Here is an 11239-nt window from a genome sequence, read left to right as displayed (position 1 = left end):
GATTGAGCAGTCCCGAGTGCATTGGTTGCCTTCATCATTATGAGCAGATCGCTAATTTTAGGGCTTCGCGAGAATATCTGGCGTTCCATTTTCGGAAATCAGTGAATCAGGGGCAAAGCTTATGTTGAAATATGGAGTTCGGACGCAATTTGCGCTGCCCCAGACAATTACGTGTTTGCAGCTGATCTTCGCAAGCGCATGAGAAAGGAACATATCATAGACCATCGCGCGCACGCAACAGCTATGTCAAGAATTCAACCCTTGGATCTTGATGGCGGTAAAGTATTATCAGTCGGTCCAAGTGTCTTTAGAAGGAAGATCGCCGTAAGTGGACAAAGCTAGGGACGAGTTCATAGGAAACTTCGTTCCGCTCAACTCTTAAGAAACTCATCCGCCCAAATATATTGGACCCAAATAATAAGGGTATCCAAGTCTAAGCCTCATTGAGGTCAACTCATGTAAATTGGTCTATTATCTCAGTATGGATCAGACCGTACTCCACCGTTAAACAAAAGATACGTAACTATTTCTTCCCAGCTTGGTAGCAACCATCCCACACAGAGAGCATATAGGCAGACGCAGAACGCTATGACAGCTGGGTTATTGTATGGTCGACCGACAAGCATGAGAGATATCATCGTACCGAACATAAGAATCCTTTTCGGAAACGTAGACTGGACTGCCACGCTGGATATATTAAAAGTGCTCACGACAACCAATGCCACTATGCGAGGTTTCATCTGTCTATTCGTGTGAGCATGTCCGCATTGCTGGTTCAATACATATTTTCGAGTGCGCATTTTGCAATACCGAATCTCCTTCGTCTTCGAGCGCTCTCGTCAATGCTAGACCTGTTGAACAACTGTTTATACGTAATCTATCGGACGTCCTTTCAAACGCTCCAAGAGCAGAGTTTCTGCTTGCGTGGAATGTGTCCACAGGATCCCGCAAACATCTCTTCCTATCATAGTCGGAAAAGAAAAATGGTTAATACAGAGGCTAAAATGTCAGCCGCAGAAGCAGTTTGATATAACAGACATGGGACCCCTTGAGTGTTTCTTAGGGATAAAAATCACCGCGATATCGTTCACAGAAAACGTTAAAGATGAGCCAGTCAAGATATATTGGAACTCTGCTCACAACATTCGGAATGGCAGACGCAAGCCAAAATCACTCCCGTTAGATAAGTACACGCAACTTCAGAGGCTGCCCGATGATAACCCTGGCAATAAAACTGAATTTGGACTGATCATTGGCAGCCTGATGTATACAATGGCTACAACCCTACCAGACATCGCATTTGCTGTATCTAAACTAAGTCAATATTGTAATAACCCAGCAGAACAACATGTTGCTGCACCAAGGAACGTACTTCGATATATAAAAGGCACCATAGATCATGGAATTGAGTACAGGCACACCAGCAAGCTTGAATTAGTAGGTTATTGCGATGCGGACTGGGCTGGGGACAAAGATACTAGACGATCCACCAGTGGCTACCTGTACACCCTAAGTGGTGGGCTGTGACATCGAAGTCAAAGCGACAGGCTGCAACCGCACTGTCAACCACCGAAGCTGAGTGTATTGCACTAACTGAGGTGGTGAAGGAAGTGTTGTGGCTCTGAATGCTCCTGAAAGAAATCGGACATGACAGACACAGTCGACCACCGTTTATGAAGATAATCAGGCATGTAGAGCCTGACGAAAGATCCAGCACTTCATACTCGTACAAAACATATTGACATTAAGTACTTCTTCCTGCGGGAGAAAGTGGCGAACGGTGAAACAATAGTGATCAAGTATATGCCAACGGAGCAGATGATCACTGACACGCTAACCAAGGCACTGCCGGCACAGAAGTTTCAAAGGTTCAGTCAAGCCTGGTCTGATTGCTGGAGGGTAACAGGACTAGTGCAAACAGGAATGGTCATGTACATTCGTTAAGTTGGAACTAATTATTATAAAATTATGGGATCACGATATACGCTTGTTCCGTTGTACGATTAAAAATAGGATGTAGATTACATTACGCTGACAGATGTAATTGAGTGACCAGGGAGTTCGTTCCCAGGCTCACAGCAAACTCGTATCGTATGGCAGCGGGTAACCTCTCAGTCGAACCGCGCAGTCATCCGGCTTGTCAGTCCTCGACGTCTGACCTTTGTATTCTGGTGCAACAACCGTTACCTGAACAGAATGCGCTATACCAGGCTTGCTGTCGTTCGGCTCACTCCATTCACTGGCCCGAACGATTCGGTAGCCAAGAGGACATGCTTGCCTCCCAGAATCGACGGAAACTCGATCTCGTCATGACTGAAACCTGGCTTAGATACTACCTTCTGGTCCCTTTAGGACTCGTGGTTTGCTTTCGGCGCTACTGATATGGCCAACAGCAGCGACGCGGCCTGCTTGATTTGCTCGTACTGATCACGGCGTACATCGAGAGAGAACGCGTTCAGCAGGCGGCGCGAGTTCGAAATCAAATCACGTCACATACCTGGATCGTATTCTTCAACTGCAGCGCATCCCAGGAAAGCACGAGCCGATATACTTCTCCGAAAATAAACAGGGCCAGATAGGTCGGGATGGCGACCGTGTTGGAGTCCCGGCGCTGGGCCGTGTCGATGTTTGCGTTGTTGATGTTTGCCTCGAACTTGCCAATCAGGTAGCCTTCGAACGCGAGAACACGGCCGGCCTCGACGATCACGACGACCAGGAACGAGACGCTCCAAGCGGTGACCGGGTTGTGACGAGGTTCGAATCGGCTTCGTCCTTCTGGAACGGAATAATCGAATAAGGACACGCCTTGGAAAACCCGCACAACATCGCCGCCCTGGAGGTCTTGTCTTTAATCGAACTGAAGTTGCGGACAAGAAAGATCTCAGTTGAGAGGCAGGCGTGATTTCATATGGTACTTGTCGAGAAAATTTACGAATATTACGTAGAAAATAATTGCCCATACAAAAAAAATCAAAAAAAATAAGAAGGTCTAAGTTATTTTATTTTCTACTCTTAATGTTGCCTACCTCTACAACCTACTTTCGACCCACTTCCACACCGCTTGCAACCTTTATTTTCCTCACGTCTACAACGTACTTTCAACCATTCCGCACCCCTCAAATGGATAGCGACAGCGATATTTTTATGATCTAGCGCTATTATTATTATTATTTATGAGATTTTGGCCCACGAGCAGAGGGTTCCGCCCTACGGTCCTGTTATCAATCCCCGCAGGATTAAAACAACACCTATCCGAAGGGTTCATCTCCATGGGAGGGAGCAGGGTTCACCCTATAGTTACAGTTTATAGCCGGTTGGTGCCAAACGGATACCAAACCCTTGCTTCTAGTTGCTCAGGATGGCTGCATCAGAAACCCTAGTCCCCAATCAGACGCAGTCGCATCACGGTGGTGGCCTGACTGAAAACCTGTGGGCGATGATAATCGCTAATGCGGGCGGCACCTGCCGCAATTTAAGCCGCCTGACAATCACGAAATAGAACTTTAGCTTCACTGGGGCTAATGATTATCGCCCAATATTTTCTCCGGGCAAAGCGGCGGGCAAAGCGGCGGCCGACAAGGTAATTCCGCAACTTACAAAGTGGTCCGGTTAGGTCAAGCCTGGTTTAGTGTTTTTGCAAATTGGATTGGTCTTTACTTTAACTAGATTGGTGCACATCGAATTGCTTATGAAACAGTTATTATTGGACCAGCGCGTGGACTCATAAGCGACGTCCTAGTGGTATGAATACCAAATTACTTTAGCTAAGTTTGCAGCTTAGCGTGGGGCAGCACGTTGCATTAGATACGCTAAGTGCGGCATCCGGCATGGCGGGATCCGACCATCCGCCCAACTAGGGTCGATACCAACTTCGTCCGATGCAACTAAATCAGGTAAGCTTTTCTATGTTCGCGTTTGCACGGTCTTAACTGCAGAACTACTGAGGAACTCGCAACGACGCCCTGCCAAGAGCCGGTCAGGAACGGGGAGTGAACATCTCGCGGGATATTCGGTGCATCGCACGTTGTAGCCAGAAATATCAGCTAGATTTGCGACAGACGCCACATGACCATGTAGACTGGAAAGTTAATTCTGGTCCGCCATTACTGTAACAAACGCGATGTCATCCTATATTTAACTCCGGCTTCGCTCGAATTTTGTCGACTAATCCAGTTAGCCTTGATTGCGCGGCACTGACAACTGCACTAGACTGTGGTGCATATTCTGACTTACACGTGTGCCCAACATATTCTCCTTTGCCCAACAGGGCTAACCGAGGCACCGCAGTGATTAAGTCCTTCTCCTAACGTGACGGCCAGATAATCATACTGAGACGGGTGGCCTCGTGTTGCTTGCTGGATGCCAGTTCCGCCCAGAGTACTTGTCGCAACTGGTAACTCGGCGCAGAATGGTGGTGCCGTATGAGACATTGTGGCGACTCTGCTTGCTGCATCTCGCATCAGAACCAGTTCGAGCCGCCGCGAGATCTTGACTGCACACTAAGGAAAGAAATAAACCATTCTCGTCTATTTTACGGACGAAGTAAATCCACTGTTATAATCCAAGAACTTATCCGTAAAAGGTTTACGTGCGGCTATGTGTGCCATGGATTATGCGGCTCCTCGTGCGAGGCTATTTACTTTTCCTCATAGCTGGTTCATCTGTGCACCAACTTCGAAACCGCCGTCGTTAACACACATGAAGATTCGATGTGCACGCAAGAGTCAGCCCCGCCTTGCTCACTGGCGTGCGGCTGCTGCTGCTGCTGCTGCTGCTGCTCCTGCTGCTGCCAGTTGCCGCAAACTATTTCTACGTTCTAATATTATTCCACCTGCCCGCCGTGCATGTGTTGTCTCGCCGGTCGTTTTTCGGCAGGCTTCCTCATCTGCCGCTGGTGTGAGATGGATGACCGCGCTCTACCGAGGAGATCACTAGACTCCATTTCTCCATTGTCTTCACAATCGTTACTAAACGACTACTTTCGTCAGGCCGCGTCGCCAATTATGCCGTACTCGAGGGCTCAATTTGCGGAGTCTCTTCATCGGATGTGGAATGTACTTTTGTCGTTCAAGACTCGTCGTCATATGAAGAAGTGGTTCCGATGGTCGATACTTGGCGTTATGATCTTTACAGCGCTGTTCTTGCTTAGCGTCCGCCTGCACATCGTCAGTATAGATCCTTCAGTCCTGCCACTTTTAGGCAGCAGCGGCGATCTCGCTGGCACTTCCTCGACGACCATTCAAAAGTTGACAACGAGCGAACGCAAAACGACTGCGGTGGTAGCTTCTCCTGAAAGCAATGCTGAGAAGATGCGCATAAAAGCAGAGCGGGCTAAATTCCAGGCACAATTCGACATGACCAAAAAGCTTGCTGCTCATCCTACTCCGCTCGATTTGCTCCGATATTGCTCGAACCCGCGACACAAGCTGTCAAGCGCGAATTACCTGGTTTCAACCGTGGCAGACGAAGGCACGATAACGCGAATGGACTTTGGCTGGCATCCCCGCAAGGCGCCTCGATACAATCCGAATATACTGCCCTTCCCCAAAGATTACAAACACCCTTATATTGGCTTCGCGCGACAGTCGCCCAAAGGTGTTCTTTATCATCACGAGATCGTGTGGTGCGAGATGGATTGGGGGGAAACGCCAGCAATTGGCCGAAAGGTACTCGTTTGCGCACAGCCTGCTCAGAAATTGAAGTTGCCTGAGTGGGTTAGCAAGCCCGGGTCGTGCAAGTCGCTTCCGTACTTGTCGTTGAAGGCTGGTCATTCGGATCCGCGAGTGCTGTTTTCTCCCCGCGGCGAGCCGTTGATGGTCGTAGGAAATAATGGAAAGTCGAATTGCATGGGACAGTTTGCGATCGACTTGCGAGTTGTCGTTCCAGGTTTGAACTGGAAGATGGGACTTCATCACGTCCCTATTCGGTATGCCCTGTCCAGATTCCGTATGAGTCGCACGCCCTAACGAATTCCAGATATAAGACGCTCACCGAACTCCCTCGGCCTGAATATAACGAGGTTGAAAAGAACTGGTTCTTGATGTGGGACGAAGCCGACATCGGATACGTCCAGCACGAGACCGAGCATCGTTCCGTGTCTTTGCTCAACGCGCCGCAGAACAAACAAGTCAATATCGCTACGCCGGGCATCCAGAAGTGTTTGTCTGCGCTAAAACGGCCGATGAAAGACCGCAAGACCCAAGCCAATGACATTCACCAAGCTACGAACTCGCTGCGGGTAACATTGTGCGACTTTCCCTGTATCCCAACCATCCATAACACCGTTATTATCGAGCTGATGCATATGAAGTACAAGAATGTGTATGAGCTTTTTTACAGGCGATACGTGATTATCATGAATGTAACTGCGCCGTTTGATGTCATTGGGCGGACCGGCAATCTCATGTATGCGGGCACGGACGAGCGGACAATGTTGTACTCTGTTAGTATGACGTGGGACCACGAGCATTACCGGGGTCATGAGGAATGGGATGAGGACGTGCACGGAGGTCATCAGTATTTAGAGGAAATGGAGGCAGAAAAAGAACGACAGGCAGCTCTGCGGAAGCCGCCAGTCAAGGACGGGAGCACTGTGTCGGCGAGCAAAGAAAAGGAAGAGAAGACCACGGAAGGGTTGATTTCACAAAATTCGAAGGATGGAGCGAAGAAGGTGAAGAGATACCTCACAGTGGACTCAAGCAGCAGGCTCCTCAAACGAGCAAAACCGGCTGATGGCAAGGACGGCGATGGAGCTCCCTCTGCCTCGGTACTCTCCGGTTCGAGTAGTATAACGACTACGGTGCTGACGACTTCTGCTGAGATACCGACAGCAACGGCTTCAGCGTCCTCGGTACCGCCTGCGTCTCCTCTTCCAGGCGAGTTATCAAGTACTCAGCAGCCACAACGTATAGACAGCAAGGCTTCTACTTCTCAGCCCAGAAAGACGGATCATCCCCAGAATCCATTAGTTAATAAGTATTACCATGGGTGGCTAGATGACACGATAATGATCAACATAGGCATCAACGACATGGACGCTGGGGTGTTGCATGTTCGGGCACGTGATTTACTAGAATGCATACATACGTGCGAGTAGTTACTTGATATGTCGCCAGTGAAGCCAGTAACGTGGTCTTAAAGCGTTACAGGATGGAATGAAAGGGTGTCGTTTTTGCATACTTCTAGAGTTTTTCATGGCGTTTGGGACTTTATGATCTGCGTTACATGTACGAACATATGCATATTGAATTGAATGAACCTCACTGCAGATCACAAAGAGCATTTGGCTTTTAGTGTTGTACACCAATGACATCCGCGAATGGCTGCTGCTGATGAATGACAAGCATTACTGCCAAGCGGACGAAATCGTTCCTGCCGCTGGGTGCATAAAATTTAATGTAACGAAGTCCACAATTAGATCTGCGGCTCATGTGGCATGAGACAAGAGAGGCGCGCTTTTCGTCGTGGGCAGATCCGCGGATGGAGCTTTACCATCTTTATTCATCAACCAAAAGCCTGGACAAAGAAGTAGGCATAGTAGCTCTCTCTAGCAAGTGTATCCGCTCCTGGTTCGTCAGCGAGAGCCGCACGCTTGAGCTTATGGGAGGGTTGCTCGAGAACGCCAAGGGGGCAGCACGGCGGCTGCAGCCCGTTTATTTTGTTGAACTCTCGCACCGTGTTGTCTTAATCTCGATTAGCTGCTTCCCTTTGCCGTACCTCTGTCTCTCCCGGTCTGTCCGTCGGTCGGCGCACCTCGATCTTGTCCTGTTGCTGAGTCCTACTGCTTCCAAATGGACGGTCACTCACAACTGAACTCGCCATCCTCGGTTTCCCCATTGTCTTTGTCGTCAGGAGTTTCGAACAGCTACTTCCGCCAAGGCATGATGAATCCCGGCTCTCACCCACCGTCTCAATCGAGCGACCGTCGGTGGTATAGCTGGTTTACATCGCTCAAGATCCGACGCCGGCTCAAGCGAACCATGCGCTCGGTGTTACTCGTCTGCGTCGTCTTCGCCTTGATTTTTGCTATCGGCCAGTACTGGCGCAATTTCGACAGGGACTCGATAGCGATATTTTCTGACAGGCTGACTGACCACTCGGCCAGTGCAACTCCAACCACCACTAACACGGACAAGCCTCAAGCCCAACCTGACGGGAACGACAGCAGCAAGACGGAATCGGACAAGATTGCAGATCTCAGGAACGCAGAGCGTCCGAAATTTGAAGCAGAGCTCGAAATGACGCGCCAGCTCGCTGCACATCCCACACCACTCAGCTTGCTCCGGTACTGCTCGAACTCGCGATACAAACAGTCCAGTGCCAATTTCCTAGTCTCGGCCGTGGTGGACGAGGGCACTGTGGCCCGCATGGATTTTGGTCGAAATCCGCAAGCTCCACGATATAACCCCAATATCTTACCGTTTCCGAAAGATTACAGGCATCCATACATCGGCTTCGCACGTCAGTCTCCCAGGAATGTGCTGTTTCATCATGAAATTGTCTGGTGCGAAATGGATTGGGCCGAGACGCCGGTTATAGGCCGCAAGATACTCGCGTGCGTAGGAACGCCTAAAAGACTAAAGCTGGACGAATGGATTACGAAGGCAGGTTTGTGCAGAACACACAAGTACTTGGGCCTCAAGCAGGGCCATGCGGATCCCCGGATCCTGTTCTCACCGCTTGGTGAGCCTTTGATGGTGGTCGGGACAAACGGATTGTCCAATTGTATGAACCAGTTCGTTATTGACCTACGCATTGTAATTCCGGGACTGAGTACAAAGATGAAACTTTACGGCGTTCCGATTAGGTAGGCTCCATTATTAGCTCTCGCTCACTGTCAGGATCGCTAACGGGTCGCGTAGATTCAAGAAGCTTACAGAGCTCCCTCGCCCCGACTACAACGAGATAGAGAAGAACTGGTTCCTAATGTGGGACGAATCCGGCATTGAGTACGTCCAGCACGAGACCGAGGACCGATCAATTTCCGCTGTCGCCTTACCACACGACAAACAAATCAACATTGCAACACCGGGCGATCAGAAATGTGTGACCTCACTCAAGCGCAGATTGGGCCGTAAGGGACAGGCGAATAATATTCATCAAGCCACGAATTCGTTGCGGGTCACGCTGTGCGACTTCCCTTGTATTCCAACAATCCACAATACTGTTATTATCGAGCTGATGCACATGAAGTATATGAATAGATTAGAATTATTTTATAGACGGTATGCGGTCATCATGAATGCTACTGCACCGTTTGATATCATTGGACGGACCGGCAATTTGATGTACGCAGGAACGGACGAGAACGTCATGCTATATACTGTCAGCATGGCGTGGGATCACGAGCATTACCGGCAGCATGAGGACTGGAATGAGACGGTACACGGCGGTCATTGGTTTTTCGATGAAGTCGAGGAAAGGGAGAGAAAGATAGCAGAGGAAATGTCAAGGACACTTAATGTAGAGAATGCAAATGAGGAGCAGGGACAGACCACAACGGAGGAGAAAAGGGAAACGCTGCGAAAGCGTGCGACGCCGGCAGACGACATGGATGTCGAAATCGACGACCTGGATACAAGTGCCGCTTCGACATCAGTAGCAACGGCTCTCAGTACCTCCGCTGTGACTGTCACAAGACTATCTGCATCGTCTTTGGGCACGTCATTGACGACATCGGCCTCTAGTACCACTTCTAGCGCGGCAAGTCATTCTAGCACGTCGCGAGGGACTGAAGGCAAGGCGGCCGAGTTGAAGACTACGAATAGTCTTCCCAAATCGCAGTCTTACCCGCAGAATCCTCTGGTGAATAAATACTACCACGGCTGGCTGGACGACATGATTATGATCAGCGTAGGCATCAACGACGAGGACTCTGGAGTCTTGCACGTTCGGGCGCGTGACATGCTAGAATGCGTACACATATGTAAGGACTGATGTCGAATACAGCCAAGTAATTTTGAATTGGTCTGTGCTTTTGTTGCGTTGATTGACATTTGGCGTTTTGGGAAGCTACATGAATTTATGCATGAACGACTAAAGTATGGTTATGACACCACTGCTAATTTCATGATCTCCATCTGGAGTCTGCCAAATATTGTTGCATGAGAGTCCAATTAATCTCAAAACCTGCCAAGAAACCCAGATTTCAACGCATCCCGCTGTAGCAGCGAACCAAAATTGTCCAAATCGTTTCTCAATTGCAAAAAGTTTCGACAAAAAAAAAGCCTCCCTCTTGTCTGCTCCAACACCGCATCAGCTTCCATCACATGACAACGGTCTCTTCGCTCAATTCGTTCCCATTCTTTCCTGCCAATGAATATACTGATTGTTTGAGCGCATTTGCGGCGAACCCGGACTGCACAGAAGCACATACCCCTTCGCGGCCGCTATCCCGGCGGTAAGGTTCGACTGGAAGATATCGCGCTGTATATTTAAACGTGGGACGAGTGGCGTTTCCAGAGCTCTGAGCCGTCCGAGGGCGGTCCAGTCTGCGGAACTGCCGCATCGCGCCGGGATATTTCGTCAACTGGTGAGTAGGAATGATCGTGTACTCCGCATCAAACGTTTCCAAGAATTCACAGAAATTCTTCGCGCTTCTGACGAATACTAACTTAAGACAACGAAATGGGAGCCGTATGCCCAAGATCATGACAGCAATAATAGGACTAGCGACCCATCGATTGAACGAAGGCGGTGCGTTGGAGCAGTGAACTGGCAGACTCGAACCGCCGATTTTTGACGTGGCGGGCTTCCATAGCATTGGCAAAGTATCACGTATCAGAGATTTTGTTGCGCCATAGACACCAACAGCAACCACCGATGCATGCCGCCGGTTATGCCTTCCGTATGGTACTGCGAAATGATTAAGCACAGTCGAGCCAGATAATGTAAACCGGGACAGAACCAACTGAATATCTCTGGAAATTTTACAGTATAACGAAGACTTATCTACTGCTCCTTTTGCAGAAAATGTACCACCAAGACGTTGAGGTGCATTGCGCACTGGTGAAGTTGTATGAGACGAGGTAGACAGTGGCAGGGACAGTTCAATATCAGAACAGAACGCGCAGACATAGATTGCCCAGACAAATGTAGCTCCGCCAAAAATGCAGAATATGCAGTTTTCTAAAGTGGTCTCCATACCTTCAGTAAAGATCACTGTAATTATTGATCAGGCTGATGGATGTGAAGCGAGAATAAGACCGATGAATTTCCAATCCAACTGGTGGGCTTGGGT

At 49.2% G+C, this 11239-nt stretch overlaps 5 protein-coding genes across 5 annotated transcripts; 2 read left to right on the top strand and 3 right to left on the bottom strand.

The window, feature by feature from the left end:
- Positions 1-370: 370 nt before the first annotated feature.
- POJ06DRAFT_90552 (uncharacterized protein) lies at positions 371-937 on the bottom strand. The gene has a single exon (XM_056191740.1). It carries the CDS (start codon positions 798-800, stop codon positions 477-479), a length of 324 nt encoding a protein of 107 aa, XP_056044639.1. The 5' UTR covers positions 801-937; the 3' UTR covers positions 371-476.
- A 1411-nt stretch (positions 938-2348) lies between these two features.
- On the bottom strand, positions 2349-4817 carry POJ06DRAFT_274933 (uncharacterized protein; the record flags this gene model as incomplete). The annotated part of the gene is made up of 3 exons (XM_056189632.1): positions 4275-4817; positions 2498-2833; positions 2349-2423 (listed from the first exon to the last, which is right to left on the bottom strand). The coding sequence occupies exons 1-3, from the start codon at positions 4458-4460 to the stop codon at positions 2349-2351; spliced, it is 597 nt and encodes a 198-aa protein (XP_056044638.1). The 5' UTR covers positions 4461-4817.
- A 186-nt stretch (positions 4818-5003) lies between these two features.
- Positions 5004-7096, top strand: POJ06DRAFT_281059 (uncharacterized protein; the record flags this gene model as incomplete). The annotated part of the gene is made up of 3 exons (XM_056189920.1): positions 5004-5926; positions 5977-6850; positions 6935-7096. The coding sequence occupies 3 exons, from the start codon at positions 5004-5006 to the stop codon at positions 7094-7096; spliced, it is 1959 nt and encodes a 652-aa protein (XP_056044637.1).
- A 347-nt stretch (positions 7097-7443) lies between these two features.
- Positions 7444-10100, top strand: POJ06DRAFT_90545 (uncharacterized protein). Its single transcript, XM_056191739.1, has 2 exons — positions 7444-8806; positions 8862-10100. Exons 1-2 carry the CDS (start codon positions 7791-7793, stop codon positions 9934-9936), a joined length of 2091 nt encoding a protein of 696 aa, XP_056044636.1. The 5' UTR covers positions 7444-7790; the 3' UTR covers positions 9937-10100.
- Positions 10101-11237, bottom strand: POJ06DRAFT_90466 (uncharacterized protein). Its single transcript, XM_056191737.1, has one exon. The coding sequence runs from the start codon at positions 11141-11143 to the stop codon at positions 10265-10267; it is 879 nt and encodes a 292-aa protein (XP_056044635.1). The 5' UTR covers positions 11144-11237; the 3' UTR covers positions 10101-10264.
- Between the last annotated feature and the right edge of the window lie 2 nt (positions 11238-11239).

This window comes from Lipomyces tetrasporus (assembly GCF_029532465.1).
Source record: "Lipomyces tetrasporus strain NRRL Y-64009 chromosome Unknown POJ06scaffold_4, whole genome shotgun sequence".
In the NCBI taxonomy this organism is placed as follows: Eukaryota; Fungi; Ascomycota; class Lipomycetes; order Lipomycetales; family Lipomycetaceae; genus Lipomyces; species Lipomyces tetrasporus.
Note: the sequence above shows the minus strand (reverse complement) of the source record. Positions and strands in the feature narration are given on the sequence as shown.

Bases quoted from the DNA above. Each gene is read 5' to 3' on its own strand.
- POJ06DRAFT_90545 (XM_056191739.1), top strand. From the start codon at position 7,791: ATGGACGGTCACTCACAACTGAACTCGCCATCCTCGGTTTCCCCATTG. The intron at 8,807-8,861 runs GTAGGCTCCATT...CGGGTCGCGTAG, and splicing joins CTTTACGGCGTTCCGATTAG to ATTCAAGAAGCTTACAGAGC.
- POJ06DRAFT_90466 (XM_056191737.1), bottom strand. From the start codon at position 11,143: ATGGAGACCACTTTAGAAAACTGCATATTCTGCATTTTTGGCGGAGCT.
- POJ06DRAFT_90552 (XM_056191740.1), bottom strand. From the start codon at position 800: ATGCGCACTCGAAAATATGTATTGAACCAGCAATGCGGACATGCTCAC.